Source organism: Euprymna scolopes, chromosome 32 (genome assembly GCF_053919585.1).
Source record: "Euprymna scolopes isolate OS-2025 chromosome 32, ASM5391958v1, whole genome shotgun sequence".
NCBI lineage: Eukaryota > Metazoa > Mollusca > Cephalopoda > Sepiida > Sepiolidae > Euprymna > Euprymna scolopes.
Window position 1 is genome coordinate 48,933,193 of NC_136513.1, and position 26,101 is coordinate 48,959,293.

Below are 26,101 nucleotides of genomic sequence, written 5' to 3' on the forward strand. Positions count from 1 at the left end.
AAACCGAAAAGGAAATAGAGCTAATGATATGAACAAATGATTAATAAAATATGTTAAAAGACATCTTGAAAAAGAGTTAAAAACATATTTAATTTTAAAAAAGGGAACACAAGATAAGTGGATAGTCCTTAATCCGCGGAGTTTCGAAGAAATACTCTCCTTCTCATCAGAGGGCAGGAATTAGCAAAATGCAGGATCGGATTTTGCATATAAAAGTATTTAATGAAACTACAAGTAAGTCAAAGATCTTACTTGGTTAAAAAAAAGGGTGAGGTAAGGGGAACAGGAGGCAAAAGAAAAATAATAAAAAGATTTCACATGAATGGATAGTCCGGTGAAGGGTAAAAATCCAAAAATGGTAAAATCCAAAATGGTCGAATTTAAAATTTCAATCCACTGGGTAAATTCCAAATGGTCCAAAATCATCCAAAAGGCAGAGTTCCTTGGAAAAAGTGCAAATGGAATGAATTCCAAATCATTAAAAGAAAAGTACTAGAGATAATATTTGAAACACGTCTGTCAAGGCTGGATGAATCAAAAAAATTAAAGCTTAAAAATATATATATATATATATATATATATATATTTTTTTTTTTTTAAATAAAAAGTTTGTTTTAGACTCACACATATGCAGTACATGATAATGATTATGATCATGTTGACAAATTTACACAATTTTCCAAATAACTCAACATACGAATCGACGAAAAACAACAGTCCAATTGATATGATTTACAGACGCTTGGAAAAAATCCAAGCATCTGTAAATCATATCAATTGGACTGTTTTTCGGTGATTAGTACGTTGAGTTATTTGGAAAATTATGTGAGAATTTATGGCGGTTTGCCATAGCTTTTAACAACGTTTGAAAAAGCGTCACCATTTCGGTCGGTCCCCTTTTTAGGGCACCTCCGACATTAGAGAGAGAACAAGAGTGCTGAAAAAGAACGGTTGTGGAAAAGAAAACATCGGTTATAATTAAGTGCAACGAGACTTTAAGATTGATGATGTTTTATAAAGGTTTCCAAGATATAGGATTACAAAGAGGATAGTACATTTCTTTGATAAAAGTCTTTACCCAGGGAAACTGGTCCATCGCATGTTGATGCTTCTATCATTCTGAGAGAGATTTCTTCTTTGTATCTCCCTCCAGGACAGTCCTCTATTCCGATTGGCTTAAACCTCTGGTGACGTTGAGAGAAGAAAGGAAGGGAAAAGTAGAAGAGTAGGGAGAAAGAGAGAAATAAGGGGAGCATACCGTAGCAGCATCATAGTAGTAGTTCACTACAAATTTGTCAACATGATCATAATCATTATCATGTACTGCATATATATGAGTCTAAAACAAACCTTTTATTTAAAAAAGAAAATCCAAGCGTTTGTAAATCATATCAATTGGACTGACGTTTTTCGTCGATTCGTATGTTAAGTTATTTGGAAAATTATGTGTGAATTTGTCAACATGATCATAATCATTATCATGTACTGCATATGTGTGAGTCTAAAACAAACTTTTTATTTGAAAAAAAAAGGAGGAAAAAGATCAGGAAGAAAAAGGGACAAAAAACGGTCCAGCCGCTGATCACTTACTATGTATGACTTTTGGAATGTTCCTTCATGTGTATTTTACATGTATATGTGTGTGTACGTATGTATAGGCATATGTATGTATGTGCGTATTTGTGTGCCTCTACATGATTATGGTTGCATGTGTGTGCACATGCATGCGTATGTTGGCGTACATCTGTATGTACGCATGCGTTTATTGTCATGTGTATGTGGGGTGGAGAGAGTTCCCGTAAGCCGTGGTGAAGGCAACCCCTCTAGGAGAAGCAAATATTAGATTTAAAAAAAAAACAAAAAAAATACCATAAAGTGGGAGACCAGTACCCGCATTAAGCTGGTTTGCAGTTTGAATTGTTGCTGACTATCTTGCTCTTGCTTGTTGCTGGATGTCAACATTTTGAACCGAGAGAAAGATTTAGCTGTTGTACAAAGCTAAAACTCTGTTACATCATCTGTGTATAGATACTCCCTCAGCCATGGAAAAGTTGTGACGCGTGTAGCCATGAAATGCTGCAAGCATGTAATAATTGATCTGCCATCATTATATGTATATATGTATGTATAGGTGCATGTATGTTCATGTACAGGTGTATGTATATGTGTGTATATCTATGCGTATATGTATGTATATGTGTATATGTATGTATATATGTATGTGTGTGTATGTATATATGTATATATATTGTTTGTATGTATGTGTATATATGCATGTGTTTGTGTATTTATATATTTGCATGTGTGTATGCATGTATATGTATGCATGTATATGTGTATGTATGTATGTATGTATGTATGTGCATGTTTGTGTATGAGTGCATATTCATGTATGTGTATGTATATGTAGGTAAGTGTATGTATATATATATGTGCATATGTGTACATATGTGTATATGTATGTATATGTGTGTATGTATTTATATATGTGTGTGTATTTATATGCATGTACATGTGTATGTATGCATGTGTATGTATATATGTGTATTATGCATTGTGTATGTATATATGTATATATGTGTGTATGTTTACAGATATGTATGTGTGTATGTGTAAATATGTATATTTGCATTTATATATATATATGTATGTATGCCATTGACCGTCTTGTGTATGTTTATGTATGTATATGTATGTGTATTATGTATTGTGTATGTATGTATGCTTATATGTGTGTTATATGTATGTGTGTATGTGTATGTATTTATGTATGCGTGCGTGTATATATATGTATGTATACTAATGACCGACTTCAGTGTCATGTCTGTTTGAGCATGTGAATCTTGATGGCAGGACTAAATCATATTCGGCTCATGGACTTTCAGTGCCTGAGGGAGTGGCACTCGTCTGACAAGACGTTGCAATCATCATATATATATATATATATATATATATATATATATATATATGCGTGTGTGTATGTGTGTGTGTATACATATATATGTGTGTGTGTGTGTATAGATATATGTATATATATAGGTGTGTATATACATTCTTGACAGCACCTGTTTCGTAGTACAGAATCATTATGCCAATTTTTGAATTTATTCCACTCTTAACTCATCAGAAGAAAAAAACTCGTCAACTTTAAAAGGAAATAAAGTACTTTGCGCATGATTACAAAATCCGACATTGGGGAACTTTGAATCTTTTCTCCCGTTTTTTTTTTTTCTTTTCTTTTCCCCTTGTTGTGCCAATATTTTAATCGTTTTTAAACGTTAATAAATTTATTTTAGTGTCCCCGTACATTCAATAAGTTCCCCATTAGAACTCTTTATTTTCGACATAATATTATTTTGTACGCTATCGATTTTCTCCTGATGAGATGATAGCCTAAAGAGCTCTTGAGAAACTTATGCTTATTATTTTCAAAACTGTATATAAATTCTGTACCTCCAAACATTTATTTATATATATATATATATATATATATATATATATATATATACTTTTTTTGCTAAAACATGTACATCAAGTCTGTTGCCAAGGTTGCTGGAAAAATGGTAGGATCCTTTTACCGTTCCAGAAGATATTTCACTGTTGATGCAATTCTCTATCTACATAAAAGCCAAGTACATCCCAGTACTGCTGCCACATCTAGGCAGGAGCTGCTAAAAACAGCCTATCCTGCCTTGACAGAGTACAAAATAGACTTTGTGGCTTAGTGGAGGATGCTCCTTTCTTTTCCCTGCAACCTCTTTCCCACAGAAGAGAAATTGGGAGCCTGTCTTTGTTTTATCGTTACTTCCATGGCAAGTGCTCGTCTGAGCTCCAATGACCCCGTCCTCCCTCACCAATCTTTCACAAAAAACACCTGTCTAGCTGAAACCACTGTCATTAATTTTCCCCATTCTTTATCTGTGCCTGTATCAAAACGTAAATTCCATGAACAAACCTTTTTTTCTGAGAAGTGGACGCCTGTGCAACTCTCTTCCATTTGCCTGTTTCCCACCTGACTACAACTTGGATGTCTTCAAGTCCAACATAAACAAATTCCTGATAAACCGCCCCCTTAAGTAAGACACTTTATCAAATCTCCATTACAAACGATTACTACGATATTATCCCATTGATTACTGTACACGCAATAACCCTTATCCCTGAGTGGCTTCCGGGCCTTGATAAGTGGTGACTACCATGTAAAAAAAGAAAGAACTTTTAACCCAATTCATATTAAAGGAACCCAAAAAGGCTTCTTGGACACCCCAGCCTGGCCTCTAGGCGAAAAGATTCAATGATTCGTGCATCCAGCCTTCCATCACGCATACGCATCTGTATATGCACTACAAGAATAAACGTAAACGCACACACATACACAATGCCACGCTGCCAAATACTCAAATATGTACGCATTCACGCAATAAACATTTTGACTAGTATTCACTTATCTTCTTTACACAAACACGTGTTGAACTATGAAAAGTTATTTTTTATATTCTTATTTATTATATAACTAGCGGGGGGGGGGTACCTGGCGTGGCCCGAGTGTTTGTAGGTGTGTGTGTTGGGGGGGGGGTGATCAAAACACCCCTGTTTAAAAAAAAAAATGTTGGACAGGTGTTTGGAGGTGTAAAAGAAAAAAAAAGTTTTAGTAGGAAAGTAGGCTTGAACCCTGAACCTTTAACGTGGAGATGGAAATGAAATGGAAAAAAACCCTGGGACCTAGCCATCTCACCAACGAGAGAAGAGGAATGAAAAACCTCTTAGTTTAACGTTTATAAAATGAAATTAACAGGTGCGAGAAACTTAAGTCGCGTGATGTTTGACCTTGAAACATGACGCGGCTGCAAGCCAGTTTTCGCTTGTTTTATACTGAAAAGCAAAAGATACACGGGACGCTCTAAAAATCTGGAAAAAAATAACGCGTGAAAGTCAGGCAAATTGAATAGACAGGCGACCCCCGTTCCTAACTCATATATATTATCATTTAGACGTGATATAAAAAGTTTTAAGAAGGAATGAGCCGACCGAAAAGTCCAGCGAAAAAAGCCTTTTACAGACATACACAAAAAGCGAACACACATACATACATACATACATACATACATACATACATACATACATACACACATTTTCGCTTTTATATATATAGAAAATGTTTCCTTATAAATTTTCATATTTCTCTATTTTTCATTTATAAAACTCTTTGTGTTTTCAGTATCCATTATTATATGGTGATACTTCTGTCATTTCAATATTTTATCTTATTATCATTTTATTATGCCTGCATATTCCATATATACCCTCTTCATTTTCTACCTTCATTACAACAATAACGTTCTTACCCCAATTCATATCAAATGTCAGTGTGGTTCTTGGCTATACGCTAAAATGCTCCAAGATGGCCTTTACCTAGGCCAGGGACCATGCCACAATGCAAATACAAAAGCAAGATCCACAGAATTTAGTGTATATTAGGCCACACATGATCTGGGAGGTCAGTACAGCCGATAGGCTGTTAAATCCCACCCCCATACTGTAGAGATCCCTAGATGTAAAAGATCTTTCTACTCCAGTAGTTTCTTCCCCAGAACTGCTAGACTTTGGAATTCCATTCCAGGTCCCTGCTTCCCCAACTGTACTGACGTGCAGAAGTTCAAGTGCAACGTGAACCGACATCTTGCTGCCCAAATCCCTACATAGTACCCCTGTAGTTGTTGCCCCTGATAGTAGCCCCGTACACCAAAGTGCCAATGTGCCTTGTTTGGGGAGAAAATGTAATTAAAAAAAAAAGAAAAAAAGAAAAAGTATATGTTATGTATATTACCTATATGAAGTTTCTTAATTTTGGCATTGGTTGATGAAGCAGTAGAAGCCTGTAGCTACGACTGCTATTGCCTTCAAACAAACGCACATATCCACAGCTTCTGGCAACTACCATTCGTCTATTATGATAATTGTACTTTTTTTTTTGCTTTGATAAATGCACGATAACAAGCCAACAGGTAGAATAACTAGCAAGTAATGTTCATACTTTGGGGCCCCGTGGCGCAGTGGATAAAGACGTTGAATCTCTACGGTTGCAGGTGAGCATTGTCTGAAAATAATGGTTTCAATCCTACCCAAAGCCGGACAGAGGTTTAGTTGGCCAAAACGTGGCGAGACAACAACAACTATGGAAGTCAGTCATTACTGAAGATACAGTTAATAGATTCAGCATTCCTATCCCGTTGCGCTTAACCACCTGATCGAGGCCAGAGAAATAGTTGTCCGAAACGTCGTAAAACAACAACTATAAAAAAGATGAGAATAACAGTCTGCAAACAAATAAATAAAATAATGTTCATACAGTTTTAATTCTTTTAACATCCTCCTAACTCTTGCATCCCTTATTTTGTCCTTTAGTCCTCACATTCCATGAGTGATGGTTCTGACAAAGAGGGGAAAATTGCTGTTTTCTGGGTCGCAATTTATCAGTCTAACATTTATTGTTGGCTAGTTTTTGACCTTTAAGTTGTTTCCTTACATCAAGTGCCTTCATATCTTGTCTGGCACGATTTCCATAAAAAATAATACACACACACACACACACACACACACACACACACACACTAAAGACCACTTTCAGAAATTAATTTTAGCCCTGTTTAGAGAATTAAGAAAAAGCGGTCAACTTTAGCGAAAATGCCTCATTCCAGCTTCTCGTACTTGAATATTTTGTCTGACTGTCTACTGTGAACGCCTGTCGTTATGGCATTCATAGGTACTTAATTCCCTTCAATTCATGTGTTAGTTGCCGGTGGCCTGGAGGAAAGACGCTAGCCTACTATGTCCAGGGTGTCTTTGTGACTGGGTTTGAATTTCTCGATGAGCAGTAATTATCCAATCCTACACTGATAACTGCATAAGCGTGAGACACTAATATCTCTAGGTATAAAAATTGTTACTAATACAAGAAAGAAAGAAAGAAAGAGAGAGAGAGAGAGAGAGAGAGAGAGAGAGAGAGAGAGAGAGATTTTTATTCCTCCTTTTAAAAGTTGATAGATTATATTTTAAACCAAGAATACTATTCGACATAATAAATAAATAAATAAAAGTATATCTTTGTAAGTTATATTAAAAAAAAAAAAAAAAAAAAAAATTGAAAGTAAAAATTAGGGGCGTGGTTAACTTGTGTAGCAAAGCAGCTCATGAATAATTCATGAGCTCTCGACGAACTCTCCTGTACAAGAAGAACAACTCTAGCGGAGCTCTCCCCAACATGGAGAAGAAACACTTTTCGTAAGTAAATTGCCTTCTCGATTATAGACTGCTAATCAGTTGGACTTTGATGTCGCTGCATTTCTTTGTTGTTAATGGAAGGTTTGATAGATCTACTTTCGTGTCGACAGGATCGTTTGACTCATATTTTATTCGAAAGGTGGATAGATTGCTGGATGAGAATTGGCCAGGGGGTACCTGATGATGGTGATGATGAACTCAATTATCATCGTCGTCATCATCATCTCTATTTTTTTTTTTGCTATTCCCTCCCCTTTCTTCATCATTTATTTATTTTCTCTGTTGCAACAGTTACATCACTTTTCTGCTAGTTGATGAAAAAGAAAAAAACAAAACAAACAAAAAAAAGCAACAAAAGACAATGTATATATTTTATCTTCCACGCCTTCATTTATCATCTGTCCTAGCTCTCAAATATTTCGTTGTTATTAGTTATTACAATTATTAAAAATACTGGGCACTTGTATAACCCCCATGGCTGCGAATATTGGTTCGATGAAATTCGGTAACGAGTTACAACAATAAAACAACCATAGAAAATTAAACTTGGGGTTTTAGAAACGCAAAAAAAAAATAAATAAATAAATAAATAAATACTGACATATTTACACTGTTGAGTGTTGCGTTCGGAGTAATTTGTTGCTTTGGTATTTATACAGAGAAGGTACCGTGCTATTTAAGTGTTAGAAAAATGAAAAATTCCATTAATTTCGTAAACCAAAACACGAACGCTGCAGCAAATCACGCCGAAAACAAATAATTGAAAATCAAGTTCCATCCGTTTTTGTTTACATTCTTTGTCAGCTAATCATTGTATGCTTCACGATGAATACGCTGGAAAAGTCACTATTTGTTTATGAGTTTTAACATATTCTGTTACTCTGGGGAGAAAAAACCAGCCACGTTCGTTTGCATATTTTTGATAACTGGTCAAAAACGTTAATCAGAAGTGACTTTTCCAGGGCATCATCCATCGTAAAGCACAACAATTAGCTGAGAAGAATGTAAACAATGACGGCCGTACGGACTTAATTTTCACTAATTACTTAAAAAAAGCATAAGTTTGCACGTCAAATGAAAAAATAAATAAAAGTTTGACTAGAAAACAATCGTACACAAAAAAGGAGGTACTCCGTGTAGAATACGGATCGTACTGAAATAACGTTATTATTTAGAAACCTATTGTTAACTAGTTTTGGAACTAGTCTGTACTTTCACCTAATAGTTTAATATAAACAAAAGATACCGTAAAACTTGAATTTAATTAAAAAATACTATTTAAAAAATAGCACGGTACCTTCCCTGCATAAGCACCAATAAAACGCACGCGCGTGTGTGTAAGATGCATTATGCAATGTAAGTAAAACAAATGCGTTTTTTTTTTTTTTTTTTTTTTTTTTTTTTTCCCCCCGTTTCAGGAACCCAAGTTTAATTTTGTTTAATCGTATTTCGGTCTGTCGTAATTAGTTATCGGATTTTACCAAGCCAATATGGTGTCAGCCATGGGCCGTGGCCCGTGGCGTGGTCTATACAAAAGCATACAAATATTTTTACGCAGTTCTGATTAAAATATTTGTCAATATCAATTAATGTTCTATTTTCTAGTCTGTCATCATTTTTTTTTTTTTTTTTTTTCACCACGGCACAGCCACACACAGCCTCAGCAGCACTCCTACCCTGCAGACGACACCATGGTCGTTAACAAATCCAATATCAACAAATACTTAACATAAACCGCCCCCCCAACCTAATTCATTCCATTCATCATTTTCATTCCTTTCTAATCAATCAATCATTCACCTCGTTAACTTTTGTTCCTTGAGTAGTTTTTAATCTTGATAAGTGGTAACTCGTTAGTAAAACATTCGGGTTTGTACACATAGATTCGAAAAAGTTGTCAAAAAACAAATATATAACAAATAAATATTATCAAAGGCAAGATAAGTTACTTTTCTACCAAACTGGATATATTTTTCGTGTTTTTATTCAATGTAACATGTTTATTCAGCTCGAAAACCATACAGTGTTTACCGATGTATTGGAACATTCAAGATGGCGTCTGATTCTCGCTTTAACACGGTAAGTTTGGGAAAAGATGTTATAAATAAAAAAACGGATAAAATACTGTTAAAAACTCGCTCAATATATGTTACCGTGACATAGGTTGACATATATTCGGCGGGTTTTAATAGTATTTTGTATAGTTTTTTTTATTTATAACACCTTTTTCCAAACTTACGGTGTTAAAGAGGGTGTGAGACGAGACGTCATCTTGAATTTTCGAATACATCGGTAAACACTGTATGTTTTTCGAGCTGAATAAATGTTACATTGAATAAAAACACAAAAAATATATCCAGTTTGGCAGAAAAGTAACTTATCTTGCCTTTGATAACATTTATTTGTTATATATTTGTTTTTTGACAACTTTTTCGAATCTGTGTACAGTAATACAAACCCAAACATTCTTTTTTAATATATGAATTAGAAATTTCTTGGAATATAATAACTGTTTATAAAAAAGAAAAAACGTTGCATGCTGTCGATGACGGCTCTGCAGTGCAGAGCCTCTGCACTGCACAAAACCCTTGTAAACACTGGGTGACAAAACTTGAAAAAAAATGACCATTATTGGATGTAAATCAGTAATTTCACTCTTTTTAAATAAATGAGGATTTGGTAAGAATTTTGGTTAAAGTGACAGTTTAAAGGCTTCCAAATTCCTTTCAAATCTCAAAGGATGACCAAGTAATTCTTTAGCTATTATTAACAAACTATTAAAATGTTTGCCTTTTTGTACGAAGAAACTGAAATGCACTAGGGTGGATTTTTTTTTCTTAAGTTCGTTTAAAGTACTTACTTTACGCTATAGCATTTTTATTTAAAAAAAATACCATTTATTGAAATAAAACCATTGTTAAAATGGTATTGATGCTTTTTTTTTTTTATAGATAAGTTTTTCAAGTTAATTTCATTTTTTATGGTGCCCCTTTTTAAATAAAATTGTTAGGTGACAGTACAGAATAGTAAAAAGACCCCCCCCCCCATGTTAATGACTTTCTAAATAATGTTATTACAGCACGGTTCATATTCTGCATCAATAAAATATACAGGGTGTCCCTGTCCCACAAGTTGCACACCATACACTCATCTCCCTGAAGTGACCACCTTGATCACCAGATCTATCCTTAACTTTTTTTTTTATTTGGGAACATCCCAAATCTATTGTGTGCTAGAATCCTCCATTTATCCATCTAATAAACAAGAAAATAAACATTTCTATTTTTTTTTTTTATGAAGACCTAAATTATGTGAGACTTCTGGGACACCCTGTTCAATTCCTGTAGTCGCGAAAATCATACCCACGTGAAATTGTCTTATAATTTTATCAATATAGGGATTATTTTATTTATTTATTTATTTATTTATTTATTTTTTTTACAATAACTCATCAATTTGAGTTTTTGTATAAAACGACAAAAGATTTATAAAAAAAAAAGTGTCTCATTAAAAATTAAGATAAGAATAAAATGTCTATAAAAGCTGAACGTTGAACCAATGCAATTTTCTCGTTAACGAGTTATAATTAACTGCTTAATCGACTTAATGAATAATTCAGAAACGACTTTTCGGGTAAAGGTTAAAGTGTATTATCTGTTCTACCCAAGATAGAAGTCCTTGCAGATCGAGGTGATTTTTTTTTTATTTGGTATTTGGACCGTGCTGAAATTAGAAACTCGTTCTTTATTTAACATGGAGCGGAGGGCATTTTGTTAACGATTCTGTACTTTCACCTAACAAGTTAAATGAACAAAAGATACCGTAAAATTGAATTTAATTTGAAAATCTTATATAAAAAAAAAAAACATTGTTCGTATTCTGCAAAAAGTATCGTTTATTTTATTTTATTTTTTTTTTTTGCTCCAATCTAAAGTACCCCCAATTTTTTTTTTTTTTTGGGGGGGGGGGGCTGGCCTTTTTTTCTCCACATTGAAAAGCAAATATCAAACTATATACCGTTATAACTCAAGTTTCAAAATTCTGTCATAATAATAAAACCAGTAAAAAGCAACAATCATCCTGTTCTTTGAACTGTTGCATAAAAATATCTCCCTCCTATCCTATGAATTCTTTAGACGAAATTGAGAACATTTCTTGCCATGTGCTTTTTTTTTTCTTATGCATATTATTCTTATTTCTAATTTTAATAGTTATTTGTTCATATCTTTCTTAGACTTAAATGAAAACGTTTATTGAAACTGCGAAGAAAACTTGAATGTTATTTAATTAATCATGGTGTTAGTTTTAGAACTAAACTAAAAACAAAAAAACGCAAAATCTTTGATATACATACTAGTCACGGGCAAATTTGTACCACGTGCCCATGCCCAGCGTATTATAAACACCCCAACCTCTCCATGTTAAGAACGGCTTTCGGAATAAACACCCCCAACCGTGAAGGCCGGAGAGGTTGGGAGTGTTTATTCCGAAAGCCGTTCTTAATATGGGGTGGTTAGGGATGTTTATACTACGCTGGGGCAAGTCGGAAAAAATACCGATGTTCGTGTTATACTCGAAAAATCGCGTAAATTGATCTAATTTTTTTTTTTTTATAACTCTTCTTCAGAATTGAGACTAGATTTTATAGTCGATAAATGTAATTTTCAGATAAAAACAAAGGTTTCAACTAATTTTTTGTCAATCCTAATAAGTTACAATGATAGCTTCCAAATTATGCAGTCGAAATTACGTGAATATTATTGCATTATTAATAAAAACAACTTTAATCGTCTTAGGTGAAAAATTGCTGCTATCTTGTTTAAATCAAAACGGAATATTACCTCCATTTTTAACTCTTCCGTGTCTTACAATCGTTTTCATAAAATTCTATTTTTTAATAATTTTCTACCTGATCGATTTTCGTAATTTTTGGATATAATTAATTATCTTTAAAATACGAGGAATACGTACATACCATTGTTTTCATGTGAAATTCAGTTTTATAATTTCAGAAATTGTCTCAATAGTGTAGAAGCACTTTGTTGTGTGTTTTTTTTTTTTTTTTTTTTTTTTTTAATAAAATCAAATTTTATGACAGCGAGACGTAATGATTTTTGGTCGACCATATTTTGGGAACCAGCATAAACAAGGGGGAGACAACTAAATTCGAAGTATTGAGATCAAATTCGGACTTGTAATGAATACATTTAGTATCGCTAAAAATCGTACATTTTTATTTTCTTCGTTAAAAACACAAAAAAACTACTTCATCAATTTGATTTTTCGAATATGAAATTTTAGTTCCATGACATCAGAAATATTTTTTTTTTTTTTTAAGTGTAATTCTAAATAAGCACCTTAATGATAAAAGTGTAGTTTTCTTAAACGGAATTAGAACTGCGTCGTTCTCGTTCATTTCGTTGATAAAGAAATGCCGTAAAAGCGTTGCAAGTGCGTGCAACAACTGGTCCTCATTTGAGAAGTTGTGGAGTTTGATAAGCGGAATGGGACCAGGTGAAAATTGAAGGTCATGGCGATTTTTTTTTTTTTTTTTTAAAGAAACAAAAAGAGACAACTTTATAATTTTGTTATTATGGGGCAGTAACTTGGAAGGTTTACTCTATCAAATTACTGCTACTAATAGTTGCAGTTTCCGTGAAGTATATCCCCCCACTCCCATTATCAAGGTTTATAGTGAGAACTTTATCTCCCATCAAAAAGGTGGCAGTCTTGGATGAGTAAAAAATTACCTACGGTCGGACCCGTCAGCATCCACGGTGACCAATATATTCTCTAGAAGAGGTAATGCCTGGGAGAATGAATACTCTCCCAACCCCCACAGGACTAAGTAAAACCATAATCCTCTCCGATAATTAGCCCGAAGGCTTGTGCTAACGTAATTAAATTTGGATATAGTATTGTTTTGTTCTAGGTCATTCTCCCAAATCTTATCTCCTCGTTCGGGATGCGGTTCTCATCGGGAAATACCGATGGATTCGATCATGCATAATTTTATATACATTATTCAAAGTATAATCTTTTTTTTTTGGGGGGGGGGAGGACCGGAGGGGGTGATTGGATTCCTCACATTTTAAAATGTGTTGCCTGCCAAAAAAACTGGAATTTAAGTGCATGTTTTAAGCTAAACACAACAGTGAACATTAAACGATTTTAAAAAATACAAAAAGAAAAAAAGACTACGCAACAACCAGCCATGATGAAGTGAAAAAAAACAAAAAAAAAACAAAAAAAAAACAAAACTGAAACCCAAGTCTACTTCGACTAATTCGTCCTATGCCTCGTTTTTCTATTTTCTTCTCTCCGTCTGATTTTGTAAAACAAAATATTCGAATTGCATAATCACGTGTGTATTCGACGAGAGGACAAAAAATGACAATTTTGCTTTGGCCGCGGCGCAGCTCGCAGCTGATCCTAAAACTTTAAATTCAAAATATGTAATATAAAAAAAAAAAAAAAAAAAAAGGTAAATATGAAGAATTACTCCACCCTCGAAAATTCCTTTAAAATTACCACTCTTTAAGGTTTTCGGGGTCGCTGAAAACGAAAATAACGTTGAAAATTACGGCAAACGAGTAGGTTCCAAGATATGAAATGTTAGTTTTAAAAAAGTGGGGGATCACTTTTCTAAAGTAATTTAACGTAAAAAGCATCCACTTTGTGACCACAGTTTTTTCGAGGGGGGGGGGGGGCTTTCTTTCCACCCTCGGAAAATCCTTTAAATTACAACTAACTTTTAAAATTCCAAGAAACAAGTAGTTTCCAAGATATGAAAAAATGCACTCACTTAATGGTTACCTTTTTCTTTTTTTGGTGGGGGAGACTGCCGGTTTGTTTTTCGTTCTGTTTTTGGGTGCGGATAGTCAATTATAGAACTTGTATAGTTGTTTAACAGGTGCTTATGCAGTTTAATTAACCGTTTTAACGTAAGTAACGCGCCGACATTAACCGAGCAGAAGAACCGCCACAACACCCTCCGCCCTCCACCGCCTCCCACCAAATGTAAACAGAATTTTTGTAAAATATTAAACAGCTTTTCTGCTCAAAACAGTTAATTAAACTGCATAAGCACCTGTTAAAAAACTATACAAGTTCTATAATTGAATATCCCCCTCCAAAAAAAGAACTAAAAACAAACCGATAGCCCCCCCCCTCAAAAAAAAAAAAAAGGTGACCATAAAGTGAATGCATGTCTTCATATCTTGGAAACTACTCGTTTGCCGTAATTTTCAACGTTATTTTCGTTTTCAGCAATCCCAAAAACCTTAAAGAGTGGTAATTTTAAAGAAATTTTCGAGGGTGGAGTAATTCTTCATATTTATCCCCCCCCCCAAAAAAAAATTATTTGTTTAAATTTCTCAATTTCAAATACACTTAAACTTTCGGATCTAATTCTAGCTAATGGTTTACTGCCCCCCCCACCTCTCTCTCCCTCCATATATATATATATATATATATATATATATATATATATATATATATATATGAGACAATAAAGAGTGAAATTTGTTGCGCTTTATATTATCCCGATAAGTCTCCTCTTATAGAATTGAATTTACTTCCTCTTATAGAATTGAATTTACTCTCTTCTAACTCTCAAAGTTATATATGGAATTAAATTCAGTAAATAAAAAAAAATTCGAAATTTATTATTCGACAAGGAATGTAAAAATTTAAAGTTTTTTTTTTTTCCATAATCCACGAATTTTCCATGAATGGCTCATCTCATCAAAGGAAATATTTTTAGCAAAATGTTTATTGGCATTTTGATATTTAGCACAGATTGAAAAAGTAAAAAGGCTGCATGAAAAGTCTAAAAGGATTACTCCTTTTAGACTTTTCATGCAGCCTTTTTAGTTTTTCAATCTGTGCCAAATATAAAAATTTATGACTCCTATAATGATTAGATCACTCTGACAGACGTTAAAAAACATTTAAATATCAAGAATATTTCTCGCTGTTAACAGTAGCCGAATGGATTGGGTCTTTGCTAATGAAGCCAGAGATGGCTTCTGTTGCCGGGTTCGAATCTATCGACTGGTGTTAATCATGATACCCTGCACTGATGATTCCCGAAAGGATGAAACACTAGTGTCTTTAGGTATTTTATAATTATGTCTTATAGTATTCCGAGAATTTTACTGGGTTTATATAATTGAAAATTCTGTAATCGTTCATATACCAATAAGTTTTAAGTCAAAATGAAATGACTTAAACTGTAAGCTACAAAATTATATTTCATAATTGAGCATTCATATATCGTTTTAACAAAATAAAGACATCAAGGAATAGATTGATAGCAATAAATAGTGTATTTCATTGTTAGTTACAATTGTTTGAAGACCATTCGGACAAATTCAAACATTATGTCGTTTGAAAATCTTCACAAAAACAGCCTTTCGTCAGGCTTATTGAATAAAAAACACTTAACAATGAACAGTATGGAGTCATATAATATACCTATTTACTATGCCTCCCCACGGGACAGAGTTAGACACCAAGGTCGTTTTTTAACGTGGAGAAATGGTACAAAAATAAAAAATTGTCTCAGTCGTGAAGGACTGATCCTCCACCGAAAGAGAACAAGAAATGGAAGTGCAGAAAACACATCCAATGAACTTTAATTGAATACTAAAAGGTATATTTTGTTTTACTTTGAGCACTTGTTAAAATTCATTGGATGTGTTTTACCTCTGAACTATATTAACCTGGAATAATTATAGACACCTTCGCGTATGTATTTTATTGAATTAATATTTTTTATTTATTTACTATGTATCAAATATAGCGTGAAATATAACTACAGTTAATTAAAAATAAATTGAGCATTTAATAGTCAAAACGAAAAAAAAAAATGGTAAAAGCAAACCAAAAATCAATAGCTACCTATAACCTATAACGCCTGACAGAGATTTAACCCCCTCCCTATATGTAACACGATGTAACTGTAATTTAATATTATCACGCTAACTTTTTGTACCATTTTAAAATAAGAAGCCTCGAATAAACAAATAATATTAAAAAAAAATTATTTTACAGGGCACGAAAATAATGAAAACGCGAGACCAAAATCGTATTTACATTATCGACGCTTTAAAATCACGTTCCTATGTAGTGATCATTTTAAAGGCGTAAACACACGTGTTTAAAAAATCTAGCAAAAATCAACTAATAGTCAGATTTTCATGAAATTTTTGATACGCATTCAATTTTAAATTGCATTCAAATTTAAATTGCAATATTTTATAAAGCTGAAGAGTTTAAATAATTAAAAGTTATATACACACCCTGAAGTTGTAAAAAGAAAAAAGGACATTATGTTTAAAAAAAATTTTTTTTTTTTTTTAAAATCACCATTTTTTTTTTTTTTCTCAATAATATATATGCTAATTGTTTAATTTACAACAAACGCTACTCCCCTGATTCAATTAAAGCCACTATCTATCCGTCAAAAGTAGATATACAATGTTGACATGTCAGTGCGTAAAACGTTGGCAATTTCACAACAATTTGGAGATCCATAGAAAACAATATAATAAATAAGTTACCAAAGTAACTTTTCTACTAACCTGGATAAGTTTTTTTTTGTCACCGTGAAATTTATTGGCTGGGTTTCTACCAGTATTTAATTTTCGATTTTTGATCGATTATCGAGATTCTTCAGATGACCGTATCAATATTGTCAGCAATTTTGTTGTCATTCTAAATTTGATTCAATTAATCACTTTATCAAACGATACCATAATAATCAAAGTGCATTTTCCAGTTATATAGACAACAAAACGAAAAATGGCAAAAAAAAAAACAAATATATAAGAAATAAATGTTACCAAAGGCAATGTAAGTTACTCTTCTACCTACTTTGATCAGTTTTTATGTTATGATTTATTTTAAATTGTTAAGTTAGAACATGGAAAACGTGGCTGACATCTTGGGTGTCTCAATAATCGCTCCAAAATCGAAAATTAAACAAAACAACAAAAAAAATGGTAGAAACACACTCAATGAATATCAGCGTGGCATTTATAGGATTTTCGGTGCTTTTTAAAGTATAATCAACAGATCGATTAAAAAAAATGTCTCGTTTTAAGCAAAAACAATATTATGTACTTAATTATGTCGAAAATATATCCAAAAATTACGGAAATTCATTGAGTAGAAAGTTATAGTTAAAAGTAATTTTTACGGAAATTTGGGTAAAATTGCATTTTTCTTGGATGTAATTAAAGTAAACGGTGGAGAGTTCACACACTGGGGACATAACTCGGAACGAAAATTTTCGATTATATCGTAATGGCTTCCGACATTTGTAGTCTAAAGCGGTAGACTTTTATTTTTGTATTTTTTAACCCAGCGTAGTATACCCCCTCCAGTCCTCCACCTTATGTTAAGAACGGCTTTTGTGGTTGGAGGGGTTTTTGTTTCAAAAGCCGTTCTTAACATGGGGGAGGTTGGAGGTGTTTATACTACGCTGGGTTAGGTCGTAAAATACCTTTTTGTAATTTTTGTATATATTTAATATATTATATTACTATTTTGGACATAATTAAGTACGTAATATTGTTTTTTGCAAAAAATAACATGTTTAAAAAAATCGATCTGCTGACTCTCTTTGAACAAGTACAGGGTATTTATCAGCATTTTATTTTAGTAACTCGTTTTATATTGCCTGAAAATAATTAAATTTAAGTTTCAAAATTCAATTAAAAACTAAGTTGGCTAAACGCAAAGGATACCCTTTTATTTTGATTTAAGAAGAAAAAAAAAAGTTTATGCGTGAAATAAAAATGAAAGTTACACAGAAAAATAAAACTCTTGGGCAACGCCCGGTCGGTAGAGACTGTGCTTACTAACATTTTGGAATCCTTTCATTTTTAAACAGATATTCTTTAACTTCGAAACTTATGTCTGAGAGAGAGAGAAAAAATGGCAAAGAAGCAAAATTAATCTTAAAGTGAAAGTCCATCTCTTCTTGTCATATCGGAATCTTTCGTTCTGATTCGAAAACAACATTAAAGTCTTTTATGGTCATGAAGAAGCGAGAAGACGAAAGCCAAACTGTGGATGGGATGATGAGCTTCTTCTCTGACAAAAAACAAAACGATTCTTGCTGCTGCTTTTTACCTCTTGTGGTGCCTTACCAAAATGGAAAAGAACCCCCGCCTGCATTTATAGCAAGTTGCAAAAACTCTTGTTAGTGCGAATAGGAAGACCCGACGTTACCCGAGATTAAATTAGGGTTTCTTCTCTCGTTCCAAGCCCATAACACAATATTACTGTTTTTATAAATTCTCATTTCATAAAGTTCAAGTTTTTTTTTAGTGGGGCCCAATGCGCAATAGAAGGTTTAAGTACAGTCAAATTGATTGAAATAATTCCCGTAAATGTATCGTCTTTAATTCCTTCGATGCACGGTCGGCGTTTCTTAGGAATGAATGAGGACACCCTGTGTATTCTTGCTCCAAGCCCGGAACCCCATATTACCATTTTTTTTTCTGTACTTATGCAAAATACGGACCATGCTAAAATGTTATTTAGAAACCATTGATATTCTTAATGAGGAAAGCGTTTTTTTTTTTTTTTTAATTTTTTTTTATTATAACTATTCTGTACTTTCACCTAACAATTTAAATAAACAAGATACCATACAACTCAATTTAACTTAAATTCTTCCTTAAAAAGCATGGTCCATATTCTGCATAAGAGGGATTTCGTTCTCTCCCATTGTAAGAACTGACACCATGGTCGAAAAGTAGGATTGAGAAGTCAACACCCCAGAGGGGCACTCGGACCTGAAGTGCTTAGGTAGCCCCGTCGGCATTCCTGATAAGAGCGCCTCAGGCGATTAGCAATAAACTACCCTCTTAAAGAGAGAAGGCAAAGTCTGGGAAAGTGGACCTCTTAGAACTGCACAGAACCAGCACTACATCGCAATCAAGAGGGACCAGGTCATTAAAGGAATGGTCTAATCTCTCTTGATTTTAGTAGCCGAACTACATTTTTTTTTAATCTGTGTTCATCTTCATGTAGAAGTTATGATGAAATAAAGTTTTCCGGTGTGAACGCCGACCTCACAATGTCATTTTTGATCAAAATGAAATACATATCCAAATACTCTGATAAAAAGTAATTTCATGGGTATGTGGGTTGCGTCTCTAAAAACTAAGAGGAATTTGTCAACAGAAGCAAACGGTTCTTGTCCAGAATGTAATCTAGATTACAGAAAAAAAATTATGTATATATACCACCAGTAATGGAACAAAAAATATCATATTCCAAAAGTCATAAAATGTTTTTTTTTTTTCATAGAAAATAATTTCTGTACGATTTTTTAGCGATTTTTAATAGTAATTCGTAGCCACCACAAGGCTGATTTTGATCTAGGTAGTTTGAATTGAGTTGTTTCTCTTTACCCACCCCGCTTTCTCATAAAAAAAATTGATTTTATTAGTCACAAAAAAAGATCAATTTACGTGATTTTTGGAATGTGACATCTTCGTTTTTTGACAATTTTTTCTCTATATATATGTATTTTTGGTGCTAATGCACTTACTGATCCGCGCTATTTTTTAAAAATCGTATTTTCCAGTTTAATTAAAATTTTGTGTGAGGTTAAAGTACAGAATAGGTACAAAACACCCTCCCCATGTTAAGAATGGCTTTTTAAATAATAACATTATTTCAGCACGGATCAATAAGTGCATGCAATGACTGAGTACCGTATTTTTTAGTTAGGTTGGATTATGGACAAGAACCAACCAAACCAAAACATTATTTTTATTTACTTTTATTTATTTATTTATTTTTTTATTAGATTATTTATTTTAACGCTACAATTGGAAGCGATTAAAAAAAAATATTTACATTCAAGAATAGTGAAAGAATAACTTAAGACAGTGAAATAAACAGAATGGTGTAGTTTTGTTATTAGTAAACCATGGATTTGTTGATCGTCAATTCAATTCGTATGGGATGCTGCTGCTACTACTGCTACTAAAGACACCTCCCTCTCTTTTGGCGTGGTGCTTTTTTTGGGGGGGGGGTGTCACTTACCTTGAAAATAGAGAAAGAATCTAAGCAAAAAAAAATGAAACGTTTAAAAAACAAAACAAAAATATAAAAAAAACACTAAAGGCGCACTTTGTACATATACCCCCACCTCCGAATTAAAAATTTATATTTAATAACTTCATTGGCACATGTCCTCAGACATATATCAGTGTAGTATCTTTTATGGTCGGTCTACAGAAGGTATTATTCCAGGCATTACCTTCTTTTGAGGAGCGATTGGTTTATTGTCTTTTGCCTGAGGTGCCCTCACCGAGCAAATCTGACAGATCCTTTCACGGTAATAATCGTTTAGTCACATTTAGAGCAGAATGAAAAAAAAAAAAAAGAAAAATTGTATAAGCATTAAAAATGTTTTTTTTTTTTTTTTTTGTTAAATATTATTAAATGAAGAACCAGTTAGTTAAAATCCGCTTAATATTACACATGTAAACTTAATAAAAACATGTTTAACATTATGTAAATAAGTGAAGTCAAAACAAGATTGGCGACCAAATTTGACCTGATGTGCGATTTCGCCTAATTACATAATGTTGACACTTTTCAGGCATTTTTTCCTCAACTTTACATGCGTAGTACTAAACGGATTTTGAACTGAAATGATTTCTTATATAGTAATATTTAACAAAACCAACATAAAACCATTTTAGTGCTTATACGTTTGTTTGTTTATTCATTTTTTTTTTTTTTTTTTATTGCATTTTGTTTTCGACGCGGCTTTTAATGATTATTCCTTTCACAACAAATCCTGCACATATTAAGAAGGCCTTGTTTTGGGGAGTGGCTCAATTTTTTTCTTGTTAAACTAACCTAAATTGATTTAACTTTGCAATGGAAAGTGATTAAGTAAATGGAATTAAAATATAGCAATTATAAACATTAATATTTGTCTTTAGGCATAGAGCAACCCCTGTGTGGGAGCCAGTCAGCTTGCAACAGTAAAGGGTTTTTGCTTGTCTCCTGACATGTATATACAGCTTCATAGTGGCCTGAAGCCACTGCCCTAAAAGACATTTTGGCTGAGTCTATAGCGCAAGTTATTGGGCTGGATATCCCATTCCTTATGGCCTCTTTCTCACAGGAGACAGTGTGACTCTACATCTACCCGATTTGTTGTTTTCATGGCAAATGCTCGACTGACTGTCAATCTACGCCCCCCCTCCTCCTCTGTAAAACCTTCACAACACTTATCTAGCTACAACCACTGTCAAAAATGTTTCCCCTACTCTCTGTGTGCCTAAAACTAAGCGAAAATTCTATGAACAAAGTTTCTTTCCTAGAACTGCCCACCTGTGGAACTCTATATCACAGGGCTACTTTCCAGCTGACTATAACATAGTTGGTTTCAAGTTCAATGTAAACAAGTTCTTGTTGAGCTGTCTTTTTAAATAATCAAATTTTACCCAATTTCTACCACTACCGATCATCAGTGTTGTCTCACCTGATATTCTTTAACCCTTATCCTTGAGTGGCTTTTGAGCCTTGATAATCAGTGACTTCTTTGTAACCCCCCCCCTTCCAACAAAGTTTTTGGAAGAGATGTAGTAGGCATCTCTTCCAAAAACTTTTCTAGATTTTAGGGATTAAGTGTATCCATGCCACTAGCTATTGTCCAGTTGAGTTTCTAACAAGATGATAGTATACCTCTGTCGCTAACTTAAAGCTGCATCATGTGCTTATGGTGATCAACAGTAATGGAGCTTGTATGTGCCTATCGTCGTTCTTGGCTGTCATGCAGCTAAATATCAAGAAGGATCTTGGATACTCTCCAGCTAAACTCATTTATGAAGAACCTCTTAGTCAATACATTTAACAGCAATAGGTCCAGCTCTGTACATAAACAGGCTGTGAGCTTATTTTAGTTAGCACCCACCTTTGCACCTTAGGCAACAAATCAGAAAATCTTTTGTTTCAAAAGACATTTCTTCATGGACTTGTGTTTTCTTGCATTTATTTTTATTTTTCATTTTTTTTCTCATGCTGAGGTTCGACAATTTGTTTCCTTATTTTTTATATAAGGGTATGATTAAAGAAAATTGGAAAGTTCTACTTTTAGACATTGGCAATACAACCTAACCAATCAAGTGGATCCTTGCTCTGCTAGCAACCAATGAAAAACTGGAATTACTGGATATGTTAGAATTCTCACACGTAATTTTTCATAGGAATCTCTGTTCTTCGTCTGCACTTTTACAGTTCAAGACTTATACATAGATTAGCTGGCCACCGAACATTCTTCTAAAATTAAACATGACTTCTAATTCAAAACTTTTTGTGAATGACTTCCAATTTCTACTTGTCAGTTTCACTTGTGCTGCATGCTATGATCAGGTAATCATGAACATGAAGAAAATCTGTTCCGCTGTTTCAGAGTCTGTAAGGAATGAACTCGTGCACATATATGCACGCACGCACAGACAAAGTTGCATTTATATAATTGTAGAAATAAGGATTGTGTTATCGGCGTAATTTTCCGAGTGGTTTAGTTATTTGCTTCTCCACTGAGCAAATTAGGCATAAGGCCATTTTTTAATGGGGAGATGAGGAGAGGGGGACCAGCTCCCCCGAGAGGGAACTGGATAGTGACAATTGGTATGAAGGGTTTCCCCTACATTGACCAAAACTGATTGCTCAAGAGCAATGGTCTGATATGTGGGTTTCCTCCACATATAGTTTTTGATTGCAGTATCTGCCAGAACAGATACTACAACAGAAAAAAAAAAGATCCTGGCCCGAATGCCAAGAAGAAAAAAGGCGAACCTTTTTTCCGGGTCGTTTACGTAAAATGCTGAAATGCATAGGCAATGAAATCACATATCATCTAAGAAAACATTTACTAGCATTGGTTTATTATATATATAAAAAAAAAATCACAACTAAATATTTATCTTGAATTGAATAAAAATTAAAAAAAAAAAATCAAAAAATTTTATGTTTATTATCAGTTATTTTTTATTAATTAAACTTATTTTAAAATGATATTTTTATTTATTTTTTAATTTTAAAGTTTCATAAAAATTATCCAATAATTGTTTGAGTTTTCTCAACAACAAAACCAGATGCAACTTTACTGTAGAGTTTTATCTGATCCAATTTCAAGGAAAAACATTACATACTTAAGAGCTAGAGCTGATTGTCAGAAAAAATGTGCAATAGATAAAAAAAAAAAGAAGCAAGATGGCCAACCTGAAAGATAATGCCATTGGATTCTGCTCAAAGCAACTTAAATGATAGAATGCAGTTATCTCCCCCTGATTTCGATCTTAAAAGGTGTATTTACAGTGAAAAATCGCAACTTTAAGAAATTGTATTTGTCCTTATAATTATCTTTTTACTAAACCATTTTTCGTAATTCATACTAATTTCAACATGACATGTAATTACATAATATTTTCTCTGAAATGTTTTATTTTATTTTTTGGAAGACACACTAAAGTTGCAACCCCACAAAATATTGTTTTTATTTTTAAATTATAATTCATTGAATTATATTTGTAATAACACATTTATTTGGTGCAACTTGAATTTATGCCACTGAAATACACATTTGCCGAATTTTTGTTGGAGCGTCAACGTGTGGGTGCTCAATTTACGTAAAATTCTTCATATCTTGGAAACTACTCGTTTGCTGGAATTTTAAATGTTATTTTCGTTTTCAACATCCTCAAAAACTTATAAATGTCTTAATTTTCCAAGTTTTTTTTCTAGTGTGGAAAGTCGATTGTGTGCCCCTTTCTGGTCTTATATTCCCAACATTGCCAATAGGTGTCGCTAGCAGTGTATCATTCAAAAACAAGATGGTGGGAAGTTTTTCTTTGATAAAATGTCTCATAATATTTGATTTTCTTAAATAAAAAAAAATAAAAAATTACTTGATCGATTTACGTAATTTTTGGAATATGACATTTTCATGCAGTGACAAGTACGTACATTATAAAGATTTTTTTCAAATTTTTATAGTAAAAAAGATTACTTGTGGACCATTTATAGAATTGCACCATTTATTTTTTCATTGAAATGGATAAAAAAAAATCATGAAGCTTTCATTTGGCACGTTTTGGTGGAATTATGTAAACTGCTTGAAAAATTCTGACAATAACACTGTCCTTATTCTGCATAAGTGCTTAGCTAGGTGTGTCAGAAACGGACCTTACGAATGCGTGAAATATATTGAATAATTCAACCCCATGTCTTTCCAAGCTTATAACTACTCGAAAAATGTAATTCAAACCCTAATTTTTTTTCAATTAAAGGAGCAAGGACAAGGTTTCATTTAAAAAAAAAAAACCGTTTTTTAAAAAACGGTTTTAAACGTTCGATTTTACAGGTAAATTTCTAAAAAAAAACACTTTGTTTTAAATTTGAATATTCTGGCCAAGATCTTTTATCTTCGATTTGTGATATATAAAACTTTGGTGAGTAAATTATTTACTTTTTAATAGAGATTTCAAAATGGGGGTGGGGGGGGGCGTGAATTAAAAAAAAAAAAACGTTTGTCTAAAATATTATATTTGGTTTATTGGAAAGAGCATAAAATTTCACATTTACCCTAAAAATATCGTAAAAATTGAATCCATAGAAAAATTTTGATAGATTTTTAGTTTAAAAATTGAAAAAGACTGAACTCGTAAAAATCAATTGATTTCATAACTATTTTTTTAAAAATAAAAAAATAATATTTCTATTACTTTTTATACAACTTTAATAGTTTATTTTGGGACTATAATTCATGAAGAAAATAAACAACCCATTTTTAAAGAGAAATTACAAGTTTTTTTTATATATTATTCGCAGTTTCATGTTAGGGATGTCAAAAATTCCCCCCAAATTCTGATACACCTATTGCTTAGCCATTTTCTTTTTAATAATGGCAGTCATAAAAGTTACTGATAATGACAACTGTACACAATCATTTGTGGTTTTAAATTTTTTTTTGAATCTGATATATAAAACGTTATGTCTGTCTCCATATTTTCAAACTCTATCGCGTCTGAAACTAAAAGTCGCAGAGCGGCACTAGGGGCCTCAAATGGTTGGATTTTTTATGAACCGTTCTTTTATGGGTTTTTAGCCAATTAAAATAGTTTTTAAGGGGTCTTAAAGGGTTAAAATTGCAAAAATAGTTATACATTTTGTACATTTTATAGTTTTTTTAAAAAAATTTATTTTTTTAAATTTTTAATCAGTTCATATGCGTGTCCCGTTGGTAAAGTTGTAATGTCACCAGCTTTGAATGCTACAGTTTTGGTTTCGATTCTAGCTTATGGCATCCAAATACTTTTTTTTACTTTTGAAATCATTACTCTATAATAATATATACAAAATCTTAAATTAAAACATATTTAAGCATATTTTATGACTGGGCAAAGCCCCCCCCCCCCCTCGCTAGTAACAATAGCCTGTATCCTAACACATTTTCCATTTGAGAGAGGTTGTGCTGTCCCAAACATGTCTGCTTTTCTTTTTCAGTTCAGAAACATAAGATTCTATCAGCTTATCACGTGACGTTGAAGACTTCTCACCGATGATGCAACTTTCTGAACATGTAACCCTAATTTTAATTAACTTTTATCGAAATTTTTTGTCATCTGATTTTGTGTCTGGAAATTCTGTTTCTTACGTTATTTTGACTCTCATGTCAGATATTGTCTAAGATCAAAGAAGCAGTCATTAGTTTGGCATTAATGCTGTTGCATGGTTTTCAGAATGAGGCTGTAGATAATGAGGCTAAAAG

The 26,101-nt window shown here is 33.0% G+C and overlaps 2 protein-coding genes across 11 annotated transcripts in view; one reads left to right on the forward strand and one right to left on the reverse strand.

Annotated features, from left to right (window-relative positions):
- The window catches only part of LOC145256328 (fibrous sheath-interacting protein 1-like), a 100,290-nt gene extending 87,222 nt beyond the window's left edge, over positions 1 to 13,068 (reverse strand). Inside the window, exon 1 of the mRNA XM_080115104.1 lies at positions 13,036 to 13,068. Within this exon, the coding sequence (XP_079971230.1) occupies positions 13,036 to 13,053 (18 nt within the window). The 5' untranslated portion in view covers positions 13,054 to 13,068. The remainder of the gene's footprint in view (positions 1 to 13,035) is intronic.
- The window catches only part of LOC145256327 (uncharacterized), a 288,407-nt gene continuing 269,479 nt past the window's right edge, over positions 7,174 to 26,101 (forward strand). For 8 of the 10 annotated variants that reach the window (XM_080115089.1, XM_080115090.1, XM_080115100.1 and 5 more), the window contains exon 1: positions 7,176 to 7,281. The gene's annotated coding sequence lies outside the window, so the exon portion shown is untranslated. Of the gene's footprint in view, positions 7,282 to 26,101 lie in introns of all 10 variants that reach the window. The other 2 variants (XM_080115098.1, XM_080115092.1) reach the window with 1 other exon arrangement.